The sequence below is a fragment of the Falco biarmicus genome, chromosome 13, assembly GCF_023638135.1.
Source record: "Falco biarmicus isolate bFalBia1 chromosome 13, bFalBia1.pri, whole genome shotgun sequence".
Lineage (NCBI taxonomy): Eukaryota > Metazoa > Chordata > Aves > Falconiformes > Falconidae > Falco > Falco biarmicus.
In genome coordinates, this window is record NC_079300.1 from 17,312,482 (window position 1) to 17,328,702 (window position 16,221).

Genomic DNA, 16,221 nt, shown 5'->3' on the forward strand with positions numbered 1-16,221 from the left:
TCACCAACTCCCCAGAAGATGAGCATCTGTCCCTGGGAGAGAAATTGTCACAGGCAGAGACACTGGGAACACCCTGCCCCAACACAGCTTCCTTCTTTCCTGCTGTTTTCCTAGGTCTAAACACCCCCAACCAATCACACGCACAAGTTTGCTCTGGCTCTTTGGGAAGCAAAGGAAGTAGCCTCACTGGCCACGTGGAAAGGAGGGAAAAGCAGTCCTTCTCCAGGAGGAGCAGAAGCTGTACAAAACTCTAGGATGGGAACTGGATAGCATGGGAGTGAAGACAAACAGAGCATGGGGAAAGGATGGTCCCGGCTGTCTAGAGTGATATAGGGCCACACACAAAACTAAGAGTAATTTTACTACTGTTCAGTCATAGACATTTGCCACCACAATGTCCATGGAGATTGAGTCTAGTTAACACAGCTTTAAGTCAGCTTCTGTGACAGTACTGAAGTTACCTATTGCCTGGGACACCTATTGTGGGTGACACCTGTAGCAAAATAAACACATGACCCTGGGAAAGCTGTCCATCACTAATAATGTCCTGGCTGGATTTTCCCTGTACACCACCAATGCCTTGCCGCAGCATGCTAATAATAGTTCTGTAGAGACAGACAAATCTTTGAGCTGGTGTCAAGTTCCATGAGATCTTAGATGTGATTTGGAGGTATTTTTTCCAGAATAAGAGAGAATAGTCCATTACTTGTAATGTATTTTTACATTATGAATACAGTAATTGTATTCATATATGTCAGAGATGGGAGTTTAAAAAAATTACTTTAAATCTACATACCTTGCACACAGCAATTTCCTCAAGTTGCTCAATGAGTTACGTGTCCTCTGCAGTCTGTTGTTGGCAAACTCGAAGCTAATGATTATAATTGAGTACAAAGCCACTACAGTATTGTAAAACTCATTGAAGAACTACAGGTTCACACACAAAGATAATTAAATACTTACTCCACCGGTAGAGAATTAAGAGGAGCTTAGACTATATGCTTCCACAGAATATTAGCCAGCTAAATGAAGCAGAGCTAAGTAACTAGAAAGATAAAGTTTAGCAAGTGTAGTCACATAGACAACCTGGGACAACTAGGCACATAAGAAATTAAAATAATTTTTAAAAAAAAAATGCTTAAAGATTAACTATTTCTCAGATACTAAGGCAACTATCTTTCCAGAGGGAATTGACTTGAGTGAGCACTTCTATGACTTTCCTAGTGTCAGAGGGCTTCTAAGGTGCTTACTAATTAAATTCACAAAGCTTAAATTTTAGGCTGTACAGGGCCTTTTACATTACCAAGTCTGAGCTCCTGGACATCAGACTTAAATTTAATCCTATATTGAGTTCAGAAACTTGTGTGAGCTAAAGGATACCGGGTATCAGTGAGATATCCCTTCCTGTTCAGAAAAGATCAGCAATGGACAGTTCATTACTACCCTTAGGAATATCTTCCACTGGTTAGATGCTATTACATGTTTTGTGTCTTTTAGCATAGATCTAGCTTATTGCCTGTATTGATTTATTTTTTAAAATATACAATCCTGTATCCTGTATTTTTTCATTAAAAGGTACTTAAAGAGTTCATTAAGTCACCATTTTACCTTTTCCTTTACTTTTAGTGTTTTGGGGGGGAGAATGAGGGGGTTCTTTCTTTCTTACGTCCTTCCCAGCTTCGTGAAAACCACTTTAAAACATGAACCAACACATTAGGCATGGCATTCCAGTACGGGTCTCACTAGCATCTAATTCAAAAGCATTGACACTCTAGTTTCATTCTCCACTCACTGGCTGCAGCCATTGTTTTCCTCAGAGCTCATGAAAAGTCTGGGCACTACAACCCACAAGCACTGCAGAGACGTTTGGACCTCCTTGCTTATTTGTTTTCAGAAACACAATTAGAGGCAATATAATTCAATGAGAACAGCTTACCAGGCAGTCAATGTATGTCGACATGACTGCTCTGTCCTTACTGAGATTCAGTCTGCATCATCCACGTGTTTTATCATCAGCAACTTCATAATGGTGAAATTATTGAATATCAAATTTTCTATTGACCCCTCTAAAACCTGCACTGAAACACCCACCCAGTTCATGGCAGTTCTCCATGGGCAATTACTATTTCAGGTTTATCAACCAGCCAATTCTTAGCCAACTTAATGCATGTCTTATTGATACTGCAGAGAGATAATTTTTTTATCATAATGCCATTCCAAATGCCTTAACAAAACTTATTAAATGCATGCATGTTTTTTCAAACTTGTAATTTCATCCAAGGATAAAATTAGATTTGTCTGACAAGATCTATTTTCTATTAGAGCATTCTCAGCATCCTTATATGTAGGTTAAATAGATGTTATTGTCACTGTGTTACAGTTTTCTTCCTGGAAAGCCAAAGGAAAAAAGGTCCAAATACAGCCTAAAATAGTCTATCTCCAAGGACTATATTAGAGGTTGGAGAAGGTTTTTAGTATCAAACATCAGAAAACAAGAGCTTACTCTTATAAATTACATTATATGGTTTTAAATGACATGATTCACTAATGCTGAGCTTTTTTTTTCTTAATAGTTTTTGACAGTTTGCAATATTAAGCCAATTTAATACTTAGTCCCCCAATTCCACGATAAACACTGAAGATGTCTAGTTATTTAAATGTTCAAGAAATTATTTTAAACATCTACTGTAAAATAGTAACAATTTCTAATTTAGACAGAAACAAAACATTTATTTTACCCTCTTCCCTATTTCTTTTTTTTTTTCCTAGAAGAATTTGACTTTAATCTTTCAGGCAGCTCATTTCCTGGCACAGCAGTGCAAGCTCGGTATTTTTTAAGAGAGTATCTTGGTGACAGCCATTTCTATACTGCAGCATTACATAAAATTCATTAAGTACTCAAAAATATGACTACCGCTGCAAAGATACCCAGTGAGCTTAGCACTATGTTTTAAGTTTCCATACTTTCTAAAGTTTTTGGGGGGAGACTGGTGGGGGGGTGGCAGTGTTTGTTTTAGGTTTGTTTTGGTTTTTAAGGTACCATCATGGATTTTGACTTAAAAAAAAAATATTACAGGTTATTGCCCTCCTAATAAATAACAGGTAGCCTTCAATTGGGGTTATTAATTAACAAGACAGAAATCTAGGTGTAGTAGTCCATACTACAGTACTGGGATGTCTTGCTAATTGAGGTGCCTGTGGCAGCAGTCCGTACCTCCTCACGGGAGCTTGGAGGACTGTGCTACCGCACTCACTGGTTGACATGCCAGGGAACGCCTTGCCTTGGGAGTCTTAATGGTGAAACTCTAGACAAGAGTTTATTATAGTTTATCATGAACAATTCAGTCCTTAGACCACATAACTGACACCACCCCAGCTGAAAGGGCAAATCAAACTAGCCTATAATTGTATTCCAATTTTCACTTCCAAATGTATTGCAGAGCTCTTGCAGTTTGCACACTGAGTCTGATCCATTGCCTTAGCTCACACAGAAAGCAGGAGACATGTCATACCTGCTGCTGCTCAAAGCCCTTTCACACTTTGAAAAACACAGGTTCAGACAAGATTCTAGTTCTTTGCTTGATCTTCTGTCCTCTACACTAGAGTGCTCTGGTTGTTACCAAATTAGCTTTAACCATACCATTGCAGGAGATCAGCTATTTATAGGGCCAGGCTATCCATGCTCCTCTCACATGTTTAGAAGTCATTTTGATATCTACCAGGTCTTAGACATAAGCATTCCTGGAAACCAAAGCAAGCAACGCCACTAACATAAATCCTGAAAGCTGAAGCCCCAGAAAGGAAAGCACCATGCTTTGCCTCCCTTCCACAGCAGATTGCAGAGCTATGTAAACATGCTGGAGGGAGTTAACTGCGCTGCTGGAAACAGGTCCCTTCTGCATGCAACAGTACTTTGGAAAAACTTGAGAGAGTCAAGTGACCAAATTCCTTCTTATGCTCTCTCACAGGGGTAAAACAGATCAATGGGCTTAGCTATACAAATGCTGTCAAACCAAGCTGTCATCAACAGCCAAGCAGTAATTTAAAAGGTCATTGAATCAGATGGGCCATACATAAAAAAAAAAAAAAAAAAAAAAAAGGAAAAAGGAGGGGGCGGGGGGATAAGCAAGTGACTACATCAGTTTTATGTGGGGAAATATAGCTGGGTAAAAAGGAAATAAACTGAACATAAGTTCACACAGAGGTAGGCTTTTGAATACAAATCCAGTGCTAAATCAATTAAAACACGCAGGTATTTGGAGGAAACAAGCCATTAGAGTGAAATCTGAGGGGCAAAGAGCTCTGAAATCAGATCTGGATTAGGAGTTAAATGCAGGAGTTGTCAGAGATGGGAAAGGGACAGTGATCTCAAAGAATGTGTTTCTTAACCAAATCACATCCACAGAACAGCTACACTTGCTCACTCACAGTATAGCCAGCTTTTATATTATGAGCAACTCGTGACCGAAACCCCAACAGCCGACCTCTCTGTCTCTGATGGAACACTGAGAATGAGAAAACCTCATGTTCATTCATGCTGCACTGTACTTTTCCCCACCTCTGTTATTGTCTGTATTGGGTCAGTGCCAGCATTGATACATGTGTGCTGTGTATTGCACCAATAAATAGAAGGGAATGGTGCCAAATTAAAACAAAAATATCTTTCATAATCCATTTCCAGAATCTTTCACTGGAAACATAATGAAGTGTCAGACATGAGGTAGGCAAGCTTTAAGAGACTGGCTTAACCTCTCTGAAACTGGTGCCTGACTAGGATATGCAACATCCCTAATAACATCTCAAAACAATCCATTAAGGAGTTACAAAAGCATTTTATACTTCGGCCAAACACAGCAATGACACTACAAGGGCACAGATTTCCCTGTACTGTGGCAGATCCATTATTTACCATCATGCTGATGTTCCAGCAGTAGACAGAAGAAATAAAACCCTCCAATTGTATCTTGTGGGTTGTACACAAAGAAGTGGGGAAATTCCCTCACCCATCCCAGAGGCATAAGGTCTGGCACCCATGTTGCCTTGGCTTGCACAGCTGTAATTGTGTTAGGCTATCAGATCACTCTTCCCTTTGTCACATGCTCTGTGATTTCTTCAGGCAGTGATTGCTACACCTTGAATATGTGCTGTAAATCATACATCTTCCTGTTTGCCTGAAAGTGAGTGCCCTTTAATTTCATTAAGTTCCCATGTTCCTTTAAATATGTAGCAAAGCAGAAGAAAAGCTTAAAAATTCTCATTGCAGCTTCTCATCTGGAATACCATAGCTTTGCAAAATCATATCCCCTTCAAATCTTCACTCTGGCAAAGCAATCTTATTTTTTCACCTTTGCCCAACTATATCTCTGACCAAACAATTACAAGTCACTTGCCACATTTGCAAAAAATCTTGTTCCTACCCCACACACCCCCTGACCCATGTGTCTCACGTTTCCTCCATCACAGCACACTTTCCTTACTCAACATATTTTTCTCTAACATTCATAGGCTTGCAGGAAAGCCTTTCGTGCAAAGACAGATATGAAGTTTGGTTACCCTGCTCCAGACAGTATGGTGATAGGAGCAGCGAGATTAACTATGCCAGCTGGAAATCTAGTGCTACTTCCTCATATTTCTGTTTTATATTTGATAAGCTTCTCTGCTGACCAAAGGGCGTTTGATGATCTCTTAATATGTATCTTCTGTACTGTGATTTTAATCTGCCGCTGTTACTAAAAAAAATATCCTGGTTTACCTATCTAGAATTTTAAACTGTAATATTAAGATAAATGCCTCACATTTCTTTCACTCCTAGCAGTATAAAAGCCGCTATTATTCTTATTCAGTAAATTTTTGGGGGTTGTTTTGGGTTTTTTTTGCTGGGATATCTGCCATAATTCATTACCCTTAATTGTTCTTTGCACTGAAATTTGCATACCTCTTAGGGAACGTTATATCATAAGGGTTTTCTAGTCAGTCTTTCTCAGTTTTAAAATATCTTCACAAAAGCAAAAGTCTGGCTTGCCAGAAGGCTACTTACTTTGGATACAGTGGCCCCTATTCCTGCGCAATAAGAATGTCTTTCCTTCCTCAGCACTGAGCCCACTACTTCTCAATGGGCTTTTTTCACAAACCTGTTAGAGACTTCCAACTTCATCCAGCTAGCTAACCGTGCATATAACATGGGTTACATATTGTAAAAAGCTGCTAGAGAATCTGAAGACAATCTTTGGACCGATCTGCTCACAGGAGTAGAGATTCTCAGAGGATATATTAAACTAAACAAGCTTTCTATTAACCAAGCTTTGCAAAGGCTATCCTGCCCTCAGCAGCTCAGCATAGGGAGATTAAAAGACTGCTTTTTCTAAGTCACTCCCAGCACCTCTTACTCATTACCTAACTGGCCAGTAAAATACTCATCCACGAAAGTGCTAAACCACATCCTGATCTTGTCACACAGGTTTTGAGTCTACTTCCATTTCTGGAACAAGTATGTTTATTTGTACAGTCGTGAGAAACCAGTAACGTTTTCATTAATACATTTCAGGTTATCCTGTTGCTGTCAGCTTCGTTGTGGGCTTGACCCAGCACGAGTAACCTTGGTACCTTGCTTTTGTGTTCTATAGGGATACACACATCCCTGATCATAGTTCTATTTTTACACTCATACTGGGCCAAGAGAATAGCTCTCTGGTATATCTTCGCTACAGTACCAACCAGTCCTCAAAAAACATTCAGAATATTCATTCTTTGGAGCTACTGTTCTTTTCCCTTCTGGCATGACACCCACCTCCTTATTTACTTATTCCAGTGTTCTAATAGAGAAGAAAAGATTCTGTTATTATTATTATACTGACCATTTTTTTCCTCTAAAAGATACAGTGAATTATCACTTTTGTTTCTCTGGTTTTGTTCGCATCTTTCTGAACTCAAGAAAGCATCAGAATATAAGACACATTTTTCCTCATTCATAGCTCATCCTTCAACAGAATTGTGCAAGAAAAGGTCGTTACAGGATTTTTTTCATAGGGGATCATATTTCCCTTTCAAGTCATACCTTTATAACTGCTAGACCATCCTCTGAATCTTGGCAATTCAGGAGCTGGAGATTTGCCAAAAAAACTCTCCACAGATCTGTGAACTACTTTAACTGTTATTGTGCAGCTATATCTACGTAATGATAAAATATCCAATCCAGCTTCCTGAAAAAATGCCAAATCATTTTTTTCCTGTTTGAGTATAATTTTGGCACACTGGCTTTAGCCCTCAATCCATGTCACCAGAGGACCATAGCAAGAATATTACTCCAGCTGCTGCTTACAAGGTTCTAGGAGCCATTTTATTGCCTTGCTTTCACTGTAGTATTTTAGTTTGAACAGAATGATACCCATCTTGTCTGGAAAGTCTTGTTCACATTAGTCTTTTGCTACCCACACCTTCCACCACCCTCCTGGTCCCCAAGTTCTCCTCTCCCAGGACAAAGACACTACAACCATTGCTGTCCTCAGTACCTGTCTTAGTAGGTGTGAGTCCGTTGTACCTGACAGAATCTATTGATGAGAGGTTTTTAAAAGCTTTATAGCTTTCACTTTATTTCAGTCATACTTTTTCTTTCTTCCTCTAGGATTTGATTGAAGTAATTCATTTGATCAAAACCAATTTGTACTTGTACTTCACCGTGTTTAATCTTCAAGGTTTACTTTCCCTGTATCTTGCAAATGATTAGATTTGCGGTGCCACTGGTGTTAGACTGTCATTAGCAAAGCATGTAACCGCTGCCAGTCCTCATTCTTTACACATCTATTCTCTGGAGTACTTCTCAGGCATATGGTGATGCCAAGGACATCCTCATGAAATAATCTTCTACGCAGTGCAGAAATCCCAGCTAACTTGCTTGCTTTTCTATATTTGTTCTCTCTGCCAGTACCAAGGCTGAAGCATTTTATACAATGAATGCACTTCATGTGAAGAGCTTGAAAGTGATGTCATCTGAGGCAGCTGGCATCAGAGTCTTAAGGCCTTAAGGGTCTATGCGCAACCAGGTCACACTACTGTTCATCCTTTCCAATGCAATTATTTAGCTTACTCATGCCAACGGTGTCTCCAGTTTTGTAATCATGCTAAAGATAGCCCGTATGCAGAAGTTCCTTTTCTACAGGAAAAGAAACCCTATTGCAAATCCACAGGTAGACCAGTTTTGCAGTATCTTGAAAGATTTTCTATTCCTTCAAATGTGCCAGGAAATCTCTTAAGTTTTCTCAGGGGTGATTTTATTTATTTATTTATTTTTATTCCATAGTCATTCAGGTTTTCACAAGCTTAATGATTTTAAAGTTTTTGAATCTGCTGCTGGCTTTGATGCCATACTCAGTACACAGAAGTTTATATTGTTTTTATCTTCTTTTCTTCTAGATGCATTTAATATAGTATTTCCTATTTATGAAATAGGATGCCTTTCATACACTCATAATTTCCTTGGTATGGAGGATGTCACGTTTGCTTTCTTGTATTTTGCCTCAGGGCTTCCATTCCCTTACATCCTGAAGTGAGAGTAATTTCACCAAACTTTAAATACTTGATTATTAGCTAACTAAGTTTAATCTTGTTGTTCAGACTCTTATAGTCAATAAAGGGAAATAAACTCATCCTAGTTTCAATTCATCCCAATTAACTCCAGCATTGCAGGATGAGACTAACTGCCCTGGGATTTGGCTATTTCTCTTTACTGATGAAAAAGGAAGACTGGTAGATTAGATTTCATTCAGATACCCTACTATAAGGTGTCTGAAGATAGGTGAACATAGGGGAAATGAATCCTATCAATGATATCAACTTTGCATCAGACATTTTTGAGAAAAGTCAATGCATGTCATCAATGCTGATGTCACTAACACAACACAGTCTTATATCTTCGTTGTGTGTGTAGTTGACTTAGGCATCTCTCTTGTTTTTTTAATTGTTGTTTGGGGAAGAGCAGGGTTTGTTAGGTGGAGGGTCATTTCCATGTTGTTATACAACTGATGTCAGGGAGGTTTTTTTGGTCTTCTCTTTAGCTGCCTCACAGTCTTCATCTTCCAAAGATCTTTCTAATGTTAATTTGTCTAACATTAGCGCCTGTTCATATATTTGTTTCAAACCTTACTTGAGTATTCTTCTAACTTTTTGTGTGCCCTACCCCTTCTATTTTCCAAAGGAGCTACATTACCCACTCAATTATATAAGCAGGTTTCCATTTATGTCTCAGATTTTTTCTTTGCACAGAGATGTTATGTTTAGGATATAACAGGCTTCAAATAACTTGAGTAAGATGTTTCAATTTTCCTCTGCACTCCAGCAAGCTCATGACTATAAGCCCATGATCTACAAATATCCCAGACATTTTACTCAGTGCATACTAGAGAACAGCCACTTCTCAGTCTGCAGCTACTTACACATAAAAACACCTGACTAAGAACAATTCTATTAATTCCCTCCATTTTGCCCTCATCTCTGCAATGCTTCCAGTTTCAAAATTGAAAGCAGTAAATTTTTAGCCATGTTCTGCATAAAAACTAAAGTTAATTCTTTGGGTCTGACACTACGTCTGGTTCTAGAATTTGAGAGTCAGACTTTCCTTAAGGATGCATTGAACTAGTTTTTGTTCCCACTGATTTTCATCCACCCCCCCTGCTCTCAGACATGAGTAAGACAGAATGAATCTTTAAAATAAATAGAGACTTGATCATTTGATTTTACAGGACTACAGTATGATTCCGTTTATACTCAGTTATTTAGTATTTTAAGTTACAACAGTAGTGGGATCTGTTTTTTTAAACTACTCCATAAAAAGAGAAGAAAAAGTCACAAAGAACTAGAGCAGACTTTATTAGTAACAGCTATACGTTGAAATATCATTTATATCAGATTTAGTAACTCCTTCTCAACCTAATCTGCACTCTGAAGAAAGCTATCTTTACATGTCAAGTCACTGTAGATCTCATGGGCTTTTCAAAAACATATCTGTTATTCTAACAATTAAATCTAATATAACCATACCCTGCACTTCTCAACCAGCCTACACTGATAACTCCTTATCCTCTGAAGAAAATTCCACAGTACATGAGAAAACATCATCCTTTTTTGCAGGAGGAGACAGCCCTCTATAAAATCCTCTCCTTTGGGTCATTTTAATCTGCTGTGCATGCACTAAAGACCTGGAGATGTCTCTGCGCCTCACCAGCCCAGTCATGCGCACAGGCTGTACGATAAAGTAGCCAAATAATCTCAGCTCAGCTGTTAGCAGGAGTCAGCCACGTGCAGAATTTAGCCAGATTCATGTTTCACGGTTTGACCGCTCCCACTCAAACACTACCAAGATGGAAATATTTGCTCTTTAGGTTATCACATAGCTAATAGCAAAATCGTGTTCTCCAAAAAAAAAAAAAAAACCACCAACACACACACGCGCAAAACACCTTACCAAGGAACAAAACATCTTTTGTCCTTACTACAGAAAATAGATCGAACAGTGACAACTTTTCTTTTTGATACCTTTCTTACGTATGTTTCTTCATAAGTACAAAAGTGGTATGCAACTCCTGACATAAGTAATTTACAAACTCAGACTTCAATAAAAATATTCATGAAAGGGACGCTTTAAAATAAAAGACTGCAAACCTCAAGAAATCTTACTAACATTGTGCAAAGGATGGATTCTGGGAGTGGTGACATTTACCTCTAGGGACTTATGCCTACAGCAGAAGTATAGCACCTAGCAATAGAATATTAAACAACATACTTTTAACAAATGTGTATTTATAGCACAGTTTGAGACAGAAAAACGGTCTCCGAACAAATCACTATACGTAATTTTGACTACTATCTTGAGAATTCCTGTACAAAGGAGCTTTATAATAGGAAATATTATAGTGCGAGCATATTTGCCTTTCGGGAGGATGGGATTAACTTGAATTACAGAGCCCCCATTCTGCAATGAGGCAGAAGGCAAACCACCTTCTGGGCCAAACGCAGGGCTTCACAGAGCTGAAGCAGAGGTGCAATACATATTTCTAAACTGGGGCCACAACTTCTGCTGGAGAGAGGGTGGGGGAGGGTTGGCTGTTTGTTTTGGGGTTTGTTGTTGTGTGGTTGGTTCCGCAACCCACACCCCCAACCTGCAAGTTATTCTTCTCTCACTATTATGCCTTTCAGCAAAGCCATAGTTGGACTAGGACTCAAACTAAAGAAAAAAGTAAACCTCCTTTAAGTCCGAGTGAAAGCAACCACATAATTATTTTCCCCTATTTGAACACAATAACACTATATTGACAAAAAGATATAGGTACATTCTACCAACATTCTCAAAATTTGTTAAATTGATACATTCTGTCCAAAATATGGTCATTTGACACTTACTGGCTGAAAGAACAGAAATTTTAAGATTCTGATTTTTCATCCTGATACCATGCAAAAATTATTCTGAAATCACAGATTTTTCTGCATAATGGAAATCTTAATTATTCTGCAATATGGCTACTGGCAGTACTGTTTCTCATCAAGATTACTGGAGACTTCTCACTTAAGAAGTCTGGTTCAGGTTACCTGTATTTTTGTGAAACAGTAGCTATATTGTAGGAGGAAAATTTCCATAATAGATGTTTCAGGCATAATGTTTTGGGGGAAAAATAAAATACACACAAATTCATGGTTCTTTTCCTGCTAAATCATCGTGTGATAGTTTTTAAGTGCAGTGTACTTACAGCAAAGGCCTCATATTCCACCCTGGAAATGCTTTTTGCCATTTATTTGAAACGCCAGCCTAAACTAGATCACACTGTGAAAACCCTATTTGAATTGCTCAGCCTCATCAGCCTCAGCAAACCACCTGCCTGTGGTTCAGCTTTAGGCTACACTGCTCAGACACTTGCCCACTGGCTTGTCTGCAGTGGCATCTGCCTTCTGTGCCGATTGCTGCGCAGCACCGAAGAGGACATCATACCAGTCAAACTCAGAAGAGACAGAGGCTGAACCAGGAAGGAGTAAACAGATTTATATGTCAAGTCTGCTGTCACCGAGACAGGGAGGGAGGGAATAGTGCCTGGCTAGTGGCGAGGGAAGACTGGAACTGCCTGGGCAAGGGGATGTTCAAATAGCAACAAAGGGAACCAGGGTAAACATTTCTGGGCACGTGAACTGACAGTGGAAGCCTGGAGATGTATGAATCAATGGAAAAACTGGTATTTGATTATGATTAAGGCACGTTCATGTGCCAGCACTGTGTACGAATTAAAATTCTATGCATATGCATACACAGGCATCCTGAATTCAGTTTGCCAATTTAGAAATTACCACCTTCACAATATCAATAATGTTCTTTAACAGAGTATGTTGTATCGTGTAGAATCTGAGGCATGCAGGTGAACTGTTCTCCCCACGGAGGGCTGAAGTGCAAATCTAGAAGTGGGTTGATCAATACAAAGTTTTCCTGCTAGCTTTTCCCTATCCCTGAATTAGGCAGGCATGAGTTTGGTTCAACAGTAATTTCAGAGTTGTGCTAAGAGCTTTACACTTAGTTTCTTCCGATTTTTAAAGCAGCCCTAGTGATTTCTCCATGGAGATGCAACCAGAACAGCTAAAGCATAAGACTTCTTGCCAGGCCTAAAGTGCTATGGACCCCTGTGTGATATACTTTTGAAATGCCAGCACTGCACATGGATTAGAATTCCTCTTTCATGCTACACTGAACAATGTGATTATGTCTGTAATACTATAAAGCAACTGTGTCAACAATAAAGAGGAAACATTTATGGCATAGGTTATTAAAACAAGAAAAAATAGGCCAGTGCAATTTAAGTTCCTTTAGTGGGTCAAATAATAATAGTTAAATAAAGAACAAAGAGATAATTTATTACAGTATCAGAAGCCTCATGACAAGCACCAGAAAATAGTCTTCACTTTAAACTGCATCTCAAAAGGCTTCAAAACAGAAGCATGGGTGATACACAATGAACATATTAGAGCAAATGCAAAAGGGAGAGGAATTAGAGGATCTGTTGCATCCCAAAATGAAGCAACCACTCTACTTAAGAACATCAGTGTACACGCAGAGCAACCAGTTAAATGCACCAGACAAGACTCGATGCTAAAAGTGGTAGTGACTCAAAAGACTAAAGACTACTGTAGCAGCAGAGTAGATTGCCCATTTCAGCATGTACCGCTTATTGTTATCAGATGCGATGCTGGCCTTGCTGCAAACATGGGAGGAAAACTGAACTCAAATTTTACTCAGAGATATAAAAGCTCATTATAAAGTTATAAGGCTGCTTAGAAGTAAGGCCTAGCTCGGAGATCATCAGATTAAGGAGGAAATTTAGAATAATATTAATCTTCAGTTTCTTATACTGAAAGAAAACAAAACAACAGAGCAGACAGAACTCAGCATAATCAAATGCAACTTCCATTACAAGCCTGTATTTTTCATGCTAGGTCTGACAATTTAGTTCAAAAAAATTCAAGTCATTTGTCAAAGCCAATATTTTCAAAGATTAAAACACTAGAATTAGGCTCCTACTTCCATTTTTGACCTTCTAATTAGGTGTTTCTGAAGTGCTGAAAACAACTCTAATTGACAGCTTTCAAACATTGGTTTTTAATAGTAGTTCTTAACTGCTTGGCACTTTGGAGTTTCCAAATAAGGTCAGGAGCACATCAGAAAAGCATTGTTTCGTTTCACTTTACTCTTAAAAAAGCAAGAGGAGGTAAAGTTTCTCTACACAATTTGATCTCAGACATCCAAACACTATAGAACAACTTCATGGCTGTAGTATATGAGACTGTAAAGTTATTTAGCCTTTCAATCTGTAACCAAGGTTAGGATGTTTTACGTAAGTTTCTTCAGAATACTGAATTTGAACTTTGTGTTTAAAGCAGTGATACCATAAACAACCAATAAAGAAAGGAAAGGAGACACTGGAATAGTTAGGTTTAAGACCCACTGTTACTCACTCAGTATTTCTACAATATTGCTGCAGAGCTCAAATCACTACTCTGTTTTATACTTGTTCCTTTCTTCTGTAAGAAGGCAAAGAGCGAGGGAGAGAGCGCAAGCAAAGCAAAAGACAGGAGCAGGGGAGAGAAAGTGGGACGCCAATCAATAAAGCAAATTTTCCCTGGCAGCAAAAATAGCTGACAGACCTGCTTCCCAGAGAGCACTGAAAATTACTTTGCGAGTAAAAGTAGCAAAGAAGATAAGCCAACTTGAGGGACTCATGGGAGAGCAGTTATTGACAGATACAAGGAGGATATAATTGCTCAAGATGAGCAGGTTTTTCTTTTTTCTCAATAGAGCACTTCTGCATGAAAAGATTGGAAAGACAGGTGCAAGACAATAGCATAAAGCCTGTTCCTAACTTACTTACATCAATGCTCCTTTATACAAAATTATGTATGAAGTGCAAAACAAATACCTTGAATGCTGAAAATAAAGTATTACAGGGAAAAAACTTACATACACTCCCAGTGATGAAGAAACTTAATGCTTGATGAAATTTGATTAAATGTACTTTGTCTATTGAAGAAATGCACTGATTTTACAAAAGGCTGAATATACATGTTTAAGAAAACATTCACTACTGTTCTTACATAACAGTAAGTTATGTAGCTGATGTAATTGCATCTTAAATTGTTTCCTGTTAAAATTGCATAAGAGATCACACTTACAGCAAACAGTCGATAAGAATAGTAAACAGGATAACCTAGTAGACATTTCCTCTCTTCCAGCTCCTACTGTATTGAGGCATCCCAGGACACATCCCCTTCAGCCATTCTGGTACTCTTCAAGACAGACTTTGAGCATTAAGTGTTTGGGGTTTTGTTTGGGGTGGGAGTTTGGGTTTTTGTTATTCCCGAAAAATGCTAGACAAGGCTGAAGACAGGTGAATGTATACAGTAACACGTGGGTAAAGAGATGGGATTTTTTTTATGTTTCCACCTAGATGATTCCCTTATGCTTTAAAATGGAATTTCTTCATTTAATAGAAGCATTTTAGTGTCAATGTCTGCATGAGCAATATTCTTTAACAAAATTCACAGATACCTGAAACCTATCTTAACCCACACTGGTCCACCTCTCACAACAACATTACCTGAATGGTGTCATCCTGTTGCCAGGATTCTGACCAGCCCCAGTGCATATGGCGTAAGTACCTCACTTGGTTAATTGTATTTAAGTTTTAACCCAAAACCTGCCATACTCAATGAAACACTTAGGTAAAGTCCCTTTTCAGAAGCTAAGGCTAAGGACTACACAGTTTCTTCAGGGTTGTGGAGAAAATGTCCCAGAAGGTGCAGCAGTACCTTTCCAAGAATGGCTACTAATACTGTGAGCTTCAAATATGAATGACATTTTCTAAATAATTCAGCCAGATGCTGAAAGTACTGGCTACCCATCAGTGATATTTAAGCAGTGAAGTTACCATAAAGATCTGAAGGGTAGGTTATGTTTCTCAACTCTGCTTGAGAGCAGAACATGGTAAGCAACTATTTGCTTTAATCAACATGTTAAATTAAAACCTGAAAAAAATAAGCAAATAAGGAAATAAAATGAAAGTGGAATTGTGTCAGACTTGTTCTTAGTTTAAGCTTTAACAAAAATCCTCCTCACCAGTCCCCCCTTCCCTTCCTCTGATTTTTTTCTTTGTTTGAATACAGGATCAACTGAAGGATGACGACACAGATTATATCATAAATAACGATGAATTGACTGAAAACTATGAAACATCTGCTCACATACCAGTGCCAGCACAGGACAGAACAGGCTCCACCCAGGCTACAGGCAAGGAAGATATTAATGAAGGAGACCTAGGATTAGGAGGGTACAAACTCCAGTTTAAACACATCGCAGGTCAACCCTAGATTAATTCATTGGCATGAACAGCTTAAAGTTAATCACAAGAAATAAGACTAAGACAAAGAAACAAAAGATACTCTTACGTGAGCGTGACTCTAAAATACCTACTAAGCACAAAAATCAAAGAAAACTTAGATTTTACCAACTAAATGCCTTCTCCCCCCAGGAAAGAGCTCACCAACAATATGCAGGTTTTCTGACTGCAGCAGTTTTTAATAAAAAGATGTGGCACTGTCAGCCCACTGTAAAGCCATTACAATCACATGTTGTCTCAATGGTACTTGACTGTACCACACTCCTCACATGTCTGCAGGCCTTTGAATGTTGCTTATAGTCTT

At 38.6% G+C, this 16,221-nt stretch overlaps 1 protein-coding gene across 1 annotated transcript in view; it reads left to right on the plus strand.

Moving 5' to 3' along the window:
• SLC9A9 (solute carrier family 9 member A9) overlaps nt 1–15,906 on the plus strand; it is a 208,888-nt gene extending 192,982 nt beyond the window's left edge. Inside the window, 2 exon segments of the mRNA XM_056358878.1 lie at nt 15,067–15,172; nt 15,685–15,906. Of these exon segments, the coding sequence (XP_056214853.1) occupies nt 15,067–15,172; nt 15,685–15,906 (328 nt within the window).
• Nucleotides 15,907–16,221: the final 315 nt, after the last annotated feature.